The sequence below is a fragment of the Strix uralensis genome, chromosome 1 (genome assembly GCF_047716275.1).
Source record: "Strix uralensis isolate ZFMK-TIS-50842 chromosome 1, bStrUra1, whole genome shotgun sequence".
NCBI classification, from domain to species: domain Eukaryota; kingdom Metazoa; phylum Chordata; class Aves; order Strigiformes; family Strigidae; genus Strix; species Strix uralensis.
Genome location: NC_133972.1, coordinates 64,345,910 through 64,359,430, shown reverse-complemented (window position 1 = coordinate 64,359,430; position 13,521 = coordinate 64,345,910). Strand labels below are relative to the sequence as shown.

At 39.4% G+C, this 13,521-nt stretch overlaps 1 protein-coding gene across 4 annotated transcripts in view; it reads right to left on the bottom strand.

Moving 5' to 3' along the window:
* PRKAG2 (protein kinase AMP-activated non-catalytic subunit gamma 2) overlaps window positions 1-13,521 on the bottom strand; it is a 222,529-nt gene that overhangs the window by 65,214 nt on the left and 143,794 nt on the right. For all 4 annotated transcript variants that reach the window (XM_074869132.1, XM_074869142.1, XM_074869153.1 and 1 more), the window contains one exon: window positions 8,478-8,692. In XM_074869132.1, the coding sequence (XP_074725233.1) occupies window positions 8,478-8,692 (215 nt within the window). The remainder of the gene's footprint in view (window positions 1-8,477; window positions 8,693-13,521) is intronic.

Below are 13,521 nucleotides of genomic sequence, written 5' to 3'. Positions count from 1 at the left end.
GGCCTTTTATACCATAGCCATGCTTAGTGGCATCTTGCTGTCTTTTTCTGAAGACATATTCCAGGAAAGTTGTGCACTCTCCATGGAAATCATCAGCTTTGGCAGCGTCCTGTCCCTGTGTGCAACAGGTCTGTTGGGATGTACTCTTGTGCAGTCATTATTGGCAGGATGAAGGGAAAGGGGTAGGAATCCATTGTCTTCTTTCATAAGCCACGTCTTCATCAATAAATGTTTTCATTTATGTAGGAAGCTGGATCCTGAGGTAATACACACCACAAATGTTTCCAAGTAAATACAATCCCAACACCCAAAGCTTGAAAGGCCAAACACACAGCAGCAGGCAGATAGCAATCTTGCAGCTGCTGCTCTCCCTGCTACTCAATGATTAGCGATTTTCCGTTGTCGGCAGGAGCTCTCTTCTTTTCTGATTCCCAAGCTCTTTCCCTCACTTAGTTTTTTCTAAACCTTTAATGTTTTCCCCAACTTTTTTCCATCCTCTGTCTGTCCATCAGCTTCCTTTGTCATATTCAGGACTTGTGCTAGTAATTTGTAAGTGTTTTAATAGACAATAAAAATTGTACAAAGACCCCGATCCAGCAAAGTGACTTGGCATGCACATAGCTCTAACTGCTCTAGTACTGTTGACTCCAACAGGACTACCAATATACTTAAAATTAACTGCACATTTAAGTACTTTCCTGGATCAAGGCCATCATCACATTGACATTAACCAAAACAAAACAGCACCTGAGATTCAGCAACATAAATACATAGCAACCTCAACCAAACCAGTGCTGTAACCTTCAAGTTACCTTTCTTCAATGCCTTCTGTCATTGCTAGCTATGTTATGGCTACACTTAAAGTCTATTCTGCAAGCACATACTGGAAGCAGTGCTTAGGAACAATCCTGTTTAAGCCAATGCTTTCTTATGGTTTTAGAATTTGCCTGGCCTGTTTTGCTAGATCAGGCTCTTGGACAATAAGGTCCTTAGGGCAAGAATCATGTTTATTTTTCTGCTTGAATCATATGTGCTCATATACCACAAAATAGCAATTAGTAACTTTTTGTTCTGAGGTACAAGGAAGAGGACTTTCTATATACTGCAGACGACCTGACTTGTGCAGTTGTAAGTGAAATAGGTAAAAACTTCAAAAGTCTTATCACTGTCAATATACTGTAACCCTAAACATGCAAAAAGACTAAATTAAAACCTTCTTTCTTGAATTCTGCCCCCTCTCCTTCTTTTGCTGACCTTCTGCCTCCATTACCTTTTCTCTTTTATTCTCTGTTGATTACTTCACCAGTTTACACTTCAGCTTATAAGCCCCATATGGTAGGAGCTTTGTCCTTTGTTAATCATAAAATAAGATTATGCGTACCTTGGGCACTGTACAAATCATTACTGTCTTCCTACAAATGTCTTCCACATGGCCCCACCCTCAGTTCCAGCTGAGAATGCTGTTGTGAACAAGCTCAAAGAATAAATATTTTGCATTCATTTCACCAGCACAATGGAAACATTTTTCCAAGCTGCTGCCAAGATGGTATCTAGTCCTCTTTTGAGTCAGCAGCCCATGCAGCTGACTTTCAAATGGCCAAACTTGCTTGATTGTAATCTTAAAAGAAAAAAAAAACACAGACCCAAGCTGTATTTTTAAAGAGCTGTATTGCTCTCCTCATGCACAAGCAGGTAGTGACACTATAAAATACAAAAGCTGGGGGAAAGGAGCCATACAGAAATGAGTATTGTTTGTCATGTCCCCTTTATTTCTTCCAACTTCAACAGGTTATTTCATCCAGTTAGAGGAAGGGACTGGGGAATGTTGTGAGGAAGTGGGAAAGGAATATCACTGATTTATGTAGTTCATCTCCTTCCTGCATCAGCCAGCTTTTTACATTCTTTAAAGCTCTGTTGGCCATTAAAGACAGTGTTATCTAAAAATGCAGTATAGACAAAACCGGGCTAAGAGAGATGAAGATGGCAAGGAATTCATAGAGTTCCCTTTCACAAGCATTTTTTGCTTATTCTCAGCTATATTTTCCCTCTAGTCCAATACATAAGCAGGCGTGGTGCAACAGAACAGGTTCAAAACTGCATCTCTCCTCCACTCTCATGGAAAGACTTTGGTCTATAATCCCTACTGCTTTGTGAATAAACAGCCTAGATGGTAAATACTTTTTGTGTTCCAAAATTGCCCAGATATAGCTGGTAAGAAACTGTCAGCGATCCTATATTAAGCTGCAGCTTTACATTAAATCAGAGAGTATGTATCCGGCTTCTAATCACTGATAGAGCTTACTCTTAAGAGAAGTTCTGATCTTCCAGCAAAATAACAGGATGCTTATTAAATCAACAAGTCTAAAATTCAGAAATAAACTGTGCCATGAGAAATCAGTTCAATGGGTAGAACCAGACTGGCAGTTTTAAAGCACCCTCTTACGTCATATTACTTATTCAAAAGATATCTATTTATATAGACACATGAGGCCAGATCCTTAGGGTTAGCCTTTTTTATACCAGGACTTAGGGCGATAAAAGTAACTTAGCTTTAAGCCACTAACTCTGTCTTCAAGATGCTGGGGTCATGATTTTGGTACCAATGTGTGTCTTAAAAAAGACTCATAGATGCTCTAGTTTTAATTGCCTTAGCTACTTTATAGCCTTATGAGAGCTGTCAAAGTAGCTGGGAATTGATTTGACTCAGCGTTCTGGCTATTCATCCTTTCCACCTAGCCTTTCTCCTTTTGATCTAGGACTAGGAAGAGGAATTGTAGGACTTTATGCCATTAAAATAAATTATCTACTGAGTGAATCCATAGATAGTTGATTAAATTATCTCTGCGGCTGCAGAAAAAGCCGCAAGCTGACACAGACACACATTTCCTTAGGGCAGAAAAAAATCATCTTTATGCAATACAATTTCTCTGCATCCTACGATTGATTGCCATGAATCTGAACACTGCAACCAGAATACAAATAGATTAGGAAACCAGTGTTTCAGGAGGTTGTGACTGGACATTTTTTCTTCTAAACCAAATAAGTAGCTCTAAAAAAAGGCAAACAAACCAATAGAAAATGGATAGTAAGACGTTTGTTGCATATTTTAAATACTAAAAGGGGAGGAAAATATCAAATGTGATACAAAAGATACAACTAATAGGGAGAAGATGAAGTGGGAAAACAGAAAATTAATAAAATGAAGTAGTGTGGTATAGCTGAAGCTTTCTATTTTTGTAACGTTCAGTTCCAAGTGAGTTAACTGGTTCATTTATTGTTTATATCCCACTGAATCTCACTATGGACTTTCCAACCATATTAAATCATTCTTTTGAGAGCCTATATTCAATTCAGTGGAGCTACCATGATGCTGTGTTAAAGGAGACTGAAATCAAGTCAGGTGGGCTCAAAACATTTTCCCATTAATATTGTATGTAATTGTTACAGAATTCATCAAAAAGTTATTCCTTTACTAGGTTTGCAATGAATTAGTTACATGCCAACTGTTAGACAAATATATACCATTTTAAAATTAAACACACTTTCACATGGACAGCAACAGTTCCAGTAAAGGAGAAATGTTTAAACAATGATAGCTTGTCACAGCCCATAGGATCTATTAGAGAACAGAATCATCTCCCAGAAGGAGTGCTGGTATTAAGGCACTTAAAACTAGCCTGGACACAACACCACTGCAAGAGCTTTCTTCACTGGTAAATGACAGCCTTTCTGTCTCTAATTTCTGTGATCAGTTTACTGTGGTGTAAATCAAAGCTGAATCACAGTAATGTCTTGGCACTCTAATATATTGCCTTAAACCACATGAATGCTGAAATAGGGAGTTCTTGTACATTTGCAGACTGGATTCCTTTTTTTCCCAGCCTGTGCCTTTTTTTTTTTTTTTTTTTAAGGCAACATCAGAATCAAAGAACACTTTTCTGTTCTCTTCACCAGATTTAAATCTCTTTAATCAGTCAGCTAGATTATGGAGCTCTGATAGGTGGCATGCCTTTTTGGAGAGAGCCAACTGAAGGACTTGCTGCACATATCCTGGTTCCCAGGCCCCTTGCCAGCAGCAGGGTGTGATGTAATAGCCTTTTATGCTGAACAAGTTAACAGCCCTGTTTTTGGTTTTACTACATTTTGGCTAAGAAACAGCATGAATAGCCTTGCAGGGAAGTGCTACTGTTTAACAAGCAGGTAGCTGCAGAAGCAATCCTGTTTCCCGCTCTGTATCTAGGACTGGAAGAGAGTCCCAGCTGTACGTTACATCTCCTCTTCCATATGCTGGAGCAGCAAGGACTGTGTAGAACAAATACAGACTGGACTCTTTCAGTCCCTCCCATGTGCTATATCTGCAGTTTTAACAGGACTTGCTCACACAAGCTTAGCGTAAGTCTCAGCCTACCTTCTGGGTGAGATGACCTCTTTAAGAACGTTCTGGAAAATTTCCTGGCTCAGAAGTTATTTGGAGAACAGTGGTTAACTACACAATCATAGGGAAAGGGCCATTTGTAAGCATGTTCTGCCTTTGTCACTTCTTCTGAGCGGAGGAAGCCCCAACTTTGTTTTTCATCAAAAGAGAACTCCTCAATTTGGAGCTAGCATCTTCTTTCTCTGGCCTGGCCTCCTCTCATGCTGGGAAAGGGGAAACCCATAAAGGCCAGGAAATGATGTACCACAAAAATGCCTGTGTTTGCAGAAGACAGGGAATACTGCTATTTTCACAGTGTCTTATGCATCAGTGGACGAAGAAAAGATGAAAAGGATACAACCACATTAAGCTCAACATACTACATTCCACTTTAAAATACGAGCAAAGCGGAAACAGGGCAAACATGTTCGTTATTGAATTTGCAACCTCTCTACATTCCTTTCATGGTTAGTAATGTCACATTAGAGAAGAGTTATCATTTACCACTTACTGCCTGAAGGTTACACAGTCCAAACAACACAGGGCCAAAGTACAGAGTCATGAACTGTACTGTGAAAAATCAAATTGCTCCTTCCCCATTTAATGCAGTGCACAGTAATCTTTTGGTATAGCTTTGATCTCTTATCAGCTGAATTTCTCATTATAACCTTTTAACTCAACCACTAGGAACAGTACACACCCAGAGAAAAGCCTCTAAGAGCTGCTGCAATGGTGCATCACAGCCTCATCACATCTAGCTTTGGGCACCTAACAGAAGTGACTCAGAAATGCAACACCTGGAGTCACTCCCTTTATAATCAGCACAAAAGGCTGTTCAGCCCACCAAAGATCTGTTTCATCCCCTGCAAACGCCTCTCTGGGATAAGAGACAACTAGAGCTACTATACTCCCAACTTAAGCAGCTCAGATAGGTTTCTAAAGTTAGGTGGGATAAATCCAGACCTTAGTGATTATCACAGACATCCATGTAGCATAAGGTTAACTGTTTAGGTTTGTATACTGTGTTGAGATGATACTCCCTGAAGGAGGATCTCCCTCTGTCAGGAACTATCTCCCACTTTTTATTCCCCACCAGAATCTAAGGCTTAAAAATCACATCAAAATACACACTGTTCTAAGTGCTACTAAAACACGAAAGGTTTTGATTAGATCTGCTGGAAAATAAATATTTTTATTCTTTCCTCAATGCCTTCTGTCTTACTGAAGAGATTTAACCATTTTGTGCCACAGTCTCAGACCTATAAAAAACAAGTACACAATCAGCTTCAAATGCAGTTAATTATAAAAACGGGCTAAGATTAGTTCCAGGTCCTGATACTGCACCTTCCTATAGTTATCTGCTGTTCTATGGGGTTTTTTAATAATAATTCCGGGTTTGGGTCCAAGGGTTCTTCTTTGCTACTCCAATATATATAGCAATCATGGATAATAGTTCCGGGATCTCACACATTATCATCACTAGTTAAACAATGTAATGAGTAAACAAGATTTAAGTTGACAGAGCGCTGTAGATAAGGTTAACTTCTCATTTCAGATGTCAACATAGAAGCTTCCCTGTCATTAAAGTGATCATCTAAGAGCATGGCCACTATGAAATCATTTATCATATAATTTATAGTGTGTTTTTAAGATAATTGGAATTGTTATGCCAAGAAATGGTGATTTAAGTAAACAAGAAATTGAGTTTGCCTTTTACAGATTTGTTTATGGCATGTGCATTGTGAAAACATGTATTTATTAATGCACAGCTCAGAATAAATGAAGTGTTTGAAATACAGTACTTAAGAATGTTGGTCTACTGCTGTCATATGTGTAAAGGAATGATAGGTAATTCACTTACAGGGATCAAAAGACACAACACTTTTAAGTCAGCACACATCAGGTTCAGATTCGTGCCCTTCTGCACAAACTTAGCCTTTCCCTCCTCTAACAGTTTCTCCTCCTAGAAGAGCATGGCAAATCTTTCTCTCTGGTCTGTGTTGAAAATTAAACATCCAGGGCTTTGTTCCTCACAGATCTGTAGCTGCTGACATTTGTTCCCAAGTAAACCAAAAAACTAATGATTCACTGGCAGCCCAACTCATAAATGAGTACCCAGGGTAGAAAACAAAGATAATCAGGCACTACACATACTATCTATTTCTGTATCTTCTGAACAGGAGATAATTGAGTCCAACATACTGAGTTTCCATCCAGACTCTCGTACATCTATACAGCTACAACATTTGATAAATACTTGCTGAGAATTCTGTTTCTTTATTCTGGCATCTTCTACTCAACTTCATATTGTCCAAATCAGCAAATAATTAAAAACAAACTTTTCAGTCTTTTGGTCAGTGGAATGTGCTAAGATGGTGTTGTTTCCTCATTTCTATTCTAACAGGTACAAAAGACTCCTCTGTAGCTGCATAACACAGATAAACACATTCATATGCAAATAATGACTGATTGACTGAAACCTACCAAAAATATTTTTGTGTGCTACAAGCCTTTGAGTTTCATAACTTATGTATCCCAAGATTACTACTTACATGGAAAGGCACTGAGTTGGCTGAAGAAAAGGTACTGCTGGAGTTCCCTAACTATAAATGTAGAATTTTTTTTTAATACTTTATTTACTTTTGCATAGCAGCAGAACAGAAACTCTGTATTTTGTAAGGAGAATTTGTCTTGCTTAATCTAGAAAAACAAAGGTTGGTTACAGGTACAACAGGTTGTAACAAAAAATGAATGAAAATGGCTATTAAGTATAAAAGCAAATGGTCATAACCTGTCCATGAAAAAAAAAATAGGTTGAAAATCAGAAAGTTCCTAAACCATTACAGAGGGGTCCCCAAAACAAGGCATGCGTTTTACTGGATGTGCGTGAGCAACTTGAAAGTAGTATGTGAACACTGATCCAGTACCTAAACGCTTTCAGCATAACAACGGCTGCTGCTACTGTGGAGGTACCTGACACAAAAACAAAAAGGTTTTGGGATTGCTAAGAACTGGAATGAAACTGAACTTGTAGCCATTCAACGGGGAAACAGACCTCATGAACCTTTATGGCCTTCACAGTTCTAGATTTCTAGATACAGAAAATGTCAAAGATTTTATATTCTGAGGAAAAAAAAAAAAAAAAAAGAAGAAAAGCTGGGAAAGACAGATGCAGGGTAGTTAACTCTGGGGACAGATCACAGTCTGCTAGTTCTATGAGACAGGGGAATGGTGAATGGAAAGATACGGTTAATGCAAAGGAATGAAGACAAAAAAGAAAGAAGGGTCAAAAAGGCAGAGGGGAAAAGAGAAGAAGAGTGACACCTCTGAGGCTCAGGCTGGCCAAGGGAGAGGGGAGGAGGCACAACAGCATGCAGTGCAGATGTTGTGGTGGAGAGTATCAGAGGCTGGAGTTCATGTATTCCCAGGAACTGCTGAGCTCATGCTTTCCCAGGAGCTGAAGAAACCACTCTATGAAGACACCCCTACTATGTGGGGGGGCCGGTTAAATACCCTGGTAGTGCTGCCCTTCTTCCTCTACTCTCTGAGCTAGGGCAGGAGGTGTGATAGCAACTAGTGCCATTAGTCACCAGCTGTCCCAGTCATCTCAGACTCCAGAGGCAGCAGGAACTCAGAACCCCTGCAGCTCATACTGTGAATTTCTTTTTGATGTGCTCTCCTTGGCTGCTAGCTCTCTCATCAGCTCTTCCTAAGGGAGATAAAAGATAATCCTAAATAAAATTTTATCCTTCTCTAAAATGGCATCTCAGCAGTGTATGCTGGGATCTGTAGCCACTGCAAAACTCACCTGAGAATAGTGCAAAAATTAGTTGCTATTTGGGTAAATCAGAAGGGGAGCTACCACCTTTGGATTCCTTGTGCCTTGTCAGCTGAATACTAGGAAAACTGAGACAAGTCTGAAGTAGAAGGCCCATGACATTGTTCTCGTTCTGTTCCACAGTACGGACACACATGCTGTAGCCCATTGGTTGTAATACAAGAAACAGTTAACGCGCAACCCTGTATATTTCCCAGTGGAAAACTGGACACATGCTTTACTTACTGGTTTTGAGGTAGCACAGGGAGCTGGTGTCATGACAGGAGGCTTGGCTGTACTTTGAGATGGAGGCAAAGAAAATCTCTGCCCTGTGTCTGGAGGTGAAGAACAGTGAATCCGTGTTTCTAGTCTCTCAGGCTCATGCTTATAGGATTCAAGAGGAAATGTGGGCTGCTTGGTCACTTGTGTTGGGGTAGATGGAGAAGAGGATAGGCCAGAGGCTGTAAACAAGAATAATTACCAAAGATCAGTTCAGAAGAAAAGCAGACAGAAATCTCAGCTTTACAGTGAACCTGTGTTTTTTCCATCACATTTCCCCAGACTAAAAGTATGTATCTCACCTCCCTGTTTAGGAAAGGGATTGCTCTGCCTTGCCATTAAAAGTCTTTTAATCATTCAACTGGTTGAACTGTCTGATCCATTTACAGGGCGGCAAGACGGGAGTGCTCGAGGTTCGTGTTGTACTAACCTCCCGTCTGATTGCTTATTTCTAAAATGATCCTCAGCACTTGTATTACTTTATTGTTATAATTTTAATACTCCTGTGAGTCTCAGGATTACCTCTATCTCATGACAAATGGCTCAAGAGCTTTAATGGTTGCTTTTTCTTCTTTTTCATTATTTTAACAGTATCTCAGCACTTGGAATAAAATTAGCAGAGGCAAAAAGAAACAGGGCATATTTCCCATGAGCCTCAGTCTGCTTTCTATAAGGCTCTTGGCAATGCCTTTATACAAACTAGAATTTTTTTCAGCAGCCTTTGAGGAGAAAAATTATTCATATCTTTTGCTGAAAATCAATATCAGCAGCAGATCATTTCTCTTGCGAGCATCTTGTTTTCATTTGACCCGTGTATCTACCCCAGCTGTATTTTTGGTTACGTTCTCAGGGCAGTTCTGAATTGTGATCAGACAGATCATTTAAGATATATTTATAATCCATTTAAGAACCATCAGACATCCACAACCAATTAGAAAATTCAAGTTACAACATCTATGTTTCTTGTTATATCTATATGTATGTCAGCAAACAAAGGATGATTCGCTTATGCCAGCATAAATCAGGACAGACTTAAATGCATAAAAACTATGCTGAACAGAAGAACTTGGCTGAAGAGAGCTACATATTTTTAAGTGGGCTATATGATCTTGGAATTTGGTTCACTTCTTGTACTTCCAGATATTTGTACAGATGATCGGTTAGTCCAGAGGGCACCCATCGAAAGGGAGCAGACAAGATAGCATTTAGTAAGCACAAAATCCCAAGCCATTCAAACAAGTGTTTGAGAACATGATAATGCATCTTCATGATAAGTCTAGTTCATCTTCTTTCAAGCTTTCAAGGAGCTTTCAAGGGTCCAACAGAGATTTTTGCACTAGAGATATTTTCCCATTCAAAAGCTTTGCATTGGTGTACATGCAGCCTCCGCTGGTCCCTCCTTTTAATCCAGGGTAAAGTGCATTCGTACAACTCACTTTATACTCATTACCTCTCAGTGTCACATTTTACCTCACAGACAGCATTTTCAAAGAAAACTTTGTAAGAATAAACTCAGTAATAACTAAGATGCCAGACTCAGAAAACTAGAAATCCAGCAGCTGAGGGAAGGATCTACTACTTTAAGAAACTATTACTCCTGAAATATCTGGGGAAGAGTTACCTTGTGATTAAAGGAATTAATGAGGAATATAGGTAACTGTTCTTTAGCTATCGTTCTTCACTGAAAACAACCCTTCCTGATGGCTTTTACATATGAAGAGACTTAATTTTAAGAGAATAGAATCAAGAAACCTGCAAAATAATTAGGCTCTGATGTGTTTTATTTGTAGTGGTTTTAGTGGTGTAGTGTAATATATTTATTTCTTTCAAAGGAAATCCTAACTCTTGCTGAAAAATTTTAGCTTTGTTGGAATCAAAAAGGACACCCTACTCAGTCCCTCTCTTCAGTCCTTTTCCAAAACTGCAGCTGCCCTCCAGAGACTTCCATTTCATTTCATATAGAGACCTGCAGCTCTGCCAATCAACCACAAGATCTAGTGGAGACCGAGTGTTGCAGGCAGATATAAACGTTAGCTAACGTGACATGCCATGGGATGAGGCAAGAATAACCCTGGTATTTTGAATGTCCTCAACTTCTGATTTCAGTGGGACTGGAGAGTGTTGCACATCCTGAAGGATTAAAAGGACACCTAACTTGCCTGTTTGGTTTTTGCTCACAGGCAAATTTAGATAAACAGTTCTGGGGAAGATGCTCTTCTCTTCTGTGTTTTTATGGATGTACAAACATTTCCTGAGCACTCAGACTGGGGTTTGAGGTGGACGGTAGCTGTAATTGATGCAGATGTAAAACCACTAAAAGGGAGAAAAACACCATTAGATCTTAAAGTCTTGCTGCTGGAATGTGTTCATTGTGCGCTAATGTATTCAGCAAGTCTACAAAAACCATTTCCAGTATCAACAAGCTCTGCCAAAAGAGCTATTACCAGACATAAGGAAACCACATATTCACCATCCTAACAAGGCTGGCCTGCAAGTGTAGAGGACATCTGTAGGACACAGGAAGATGTGGATCAAAGGAGACGAAGGAAGTAACATCTCTTACATCCTATGAAAACGATTGCCACCTCATTATAGATGTGTAACAGCACAGCCAGGACAGACAGTGTGGTTTCCTTTTTATAAGAACATTCACTGGTGGTAAATCTCCTTTTGGATGCCAGCTTTGGACACCTGGCATGAGTTGTTATGGATGAAGAGCATCTGTGACTCCAGCAACTTTACTGGGAGCACTCTGAGCCTTAGAACTGTCTGTTCAACTAGGCACTTAAAGCATAAAAGTACTCACTGTGAGGCACACCCTAATACATTTGAGATTCAATTTTTCTGTGACTCAGTTTCTGCACAGAGGTGGAGGGAAAATTACAATTATTTTGCAGGGTATTTGATTAAATTACATAATTCAGCTTTCCAATCATTGGTATTTAAAAGCCTACCTACCTCATAGCATTATTGTGGTACCTATGTTATTTACATTTATACAATACTGAAATTGAAGGAATAATCCCATAGGAAATGTTAAATATTTTAAAGATTATTAAAACAAAGACTTTTGGCCGCTGTGATGCGGCTCAACATCCTAAACCCTACAAAGGGTTTTATATAAGCCTGCCACATGAAAGAATGAAAATCTGTAATATATCCTCAGACCAAAATCAATTCAGGAGTAACAGAACTTTGTATTAACTTTAATCCTATTGGACTGCCATCTAAACAGGCAGCATTGGTGTAAATATATAGTTACATATATGTGCAGTAGCCACCCTGTTCTACTACAAAAGAAGTCCATCAAAGAGACAAGGTACAGCTACATCCCATGGCTGAAAACTGTTCATTTTGGAGAAAGTACACATGAAACAATTAAGCAGTGAAAACGAGCCAGCAATTATAGAGTATCCTATAATGAAACTAAAAAATTCAGTACGTACGTAGGATTTTGGAGAAGAAACAATCTTTGAGATTGGCTGCAAACTTTACTGGTTCTGGTAACAAGATGAACTGATATGGCAAGTAATTATCTCTTATGCTAAATCAGACAATGAAAGGCATAATGAAATGTCCTTTTTCCATAACATACAACTAGAATTTTAGAAAAAATAAAAAAATAAAAAAAGAGAGAGAAAATCTAGCATATCAGTTACTGTGTCACAGTTACTGTATCGCTGGCTAACACAAGGTTTTGTCCCATGTTTTCTATTGATTGTCCCTGCCGAGTTTTAAAAGAGTCCAAGAATTTTGCTTTGTTCTGATTCATCCCGACATTTCCTGATAACTGTGTGGTCTCCATGATGATGAATTATAAGCCCTGACATTTGCATAATTGAATATGCATGTGAATAATAATATTCATAAGACTATATGCATACATGCATACTGTGATGCATTAATGTAAAGAAACAACTTTTGTATTATAGTATACCTTTACTCAGAGTACATATTTGAGATCCTAACAGAACTAAATATCACCATTTGAGCAAAATGGGGTGATCTCCAGTTGCCTTCTCCCTGTGACAGTGTTGTCTGATGGCACGCAGTGATGGCCCAGCATTCAATTCCGTGCCTGTAGTTGCGCAACTTCAGCTGGGATCTAGCTGCACATCACAGATTGGATGCACAAGCCCCAAGAAAGTACTGCTGTAACAGCGGAGCCCACAACTTTCACCCAAGTTAGCACGCAACACTACCTGGTATTTAGTCGGTCACAAATATACAAAAATAATGCTGCTACCTTCACTTGTTTCTCTAGGTATTTAAATAAAGCCCTTATTTTTCACAGCATTAAGTTTTCCACCCACCTGCTTGGGCATTCTGATCCAAACCAGCTCTCTACTGATACATAACAGGAAAGGATAAAGCGCTATGTTGTCATTTGCCTGCTCCCAAGGGAAGAAGGGTGGCTGCCCTCCTACATTTCCTACATTCCCTGGGTGACACCCACAATTAGTTCTGTCACCTACATTTCATGCCTGACCTGGCAGGATACATCTGCTGTTTCTGGGAGGAAGGATGCTCACAGCCCAGTGATTCCTGCCAAAGCTTCCCTTTCATATCAACCCTTTTCCAGCAAGAAAAAACAGCCTCTTCCCCCATGAACCTTTGGAGCCACCTGTCCACAAATGATGCTGCTAGGGATTTCAGGGATGTGCTAATGCTCCTGTACAAAGGGTGGCTTCAGGTGGTTTGTAATAGAGTCACACTCCCCTGTTGACGGCCCAAAGAATACAGCCAGCAGCCTCCTCTCAAACTTTAATTTCTATTTGTGTACTTAAGACGAAGTAGCCAGAACTGGTGAGAGTTACTAACCTTGAAAAATAAATCACTTTTGCAGTTTACCTCTTCCTAGGAATCACACTTCAGTATTCTCCTGTCCTGTACCTGATCAAGCAGATAATGCCATTGCTAACATATAAAGCTGTACTGTTGCTATTTAGCTTTCCAAGATTACACATAGGGATATATTCATTTACCATTTAGACTGAAACTTCTCAGAAAA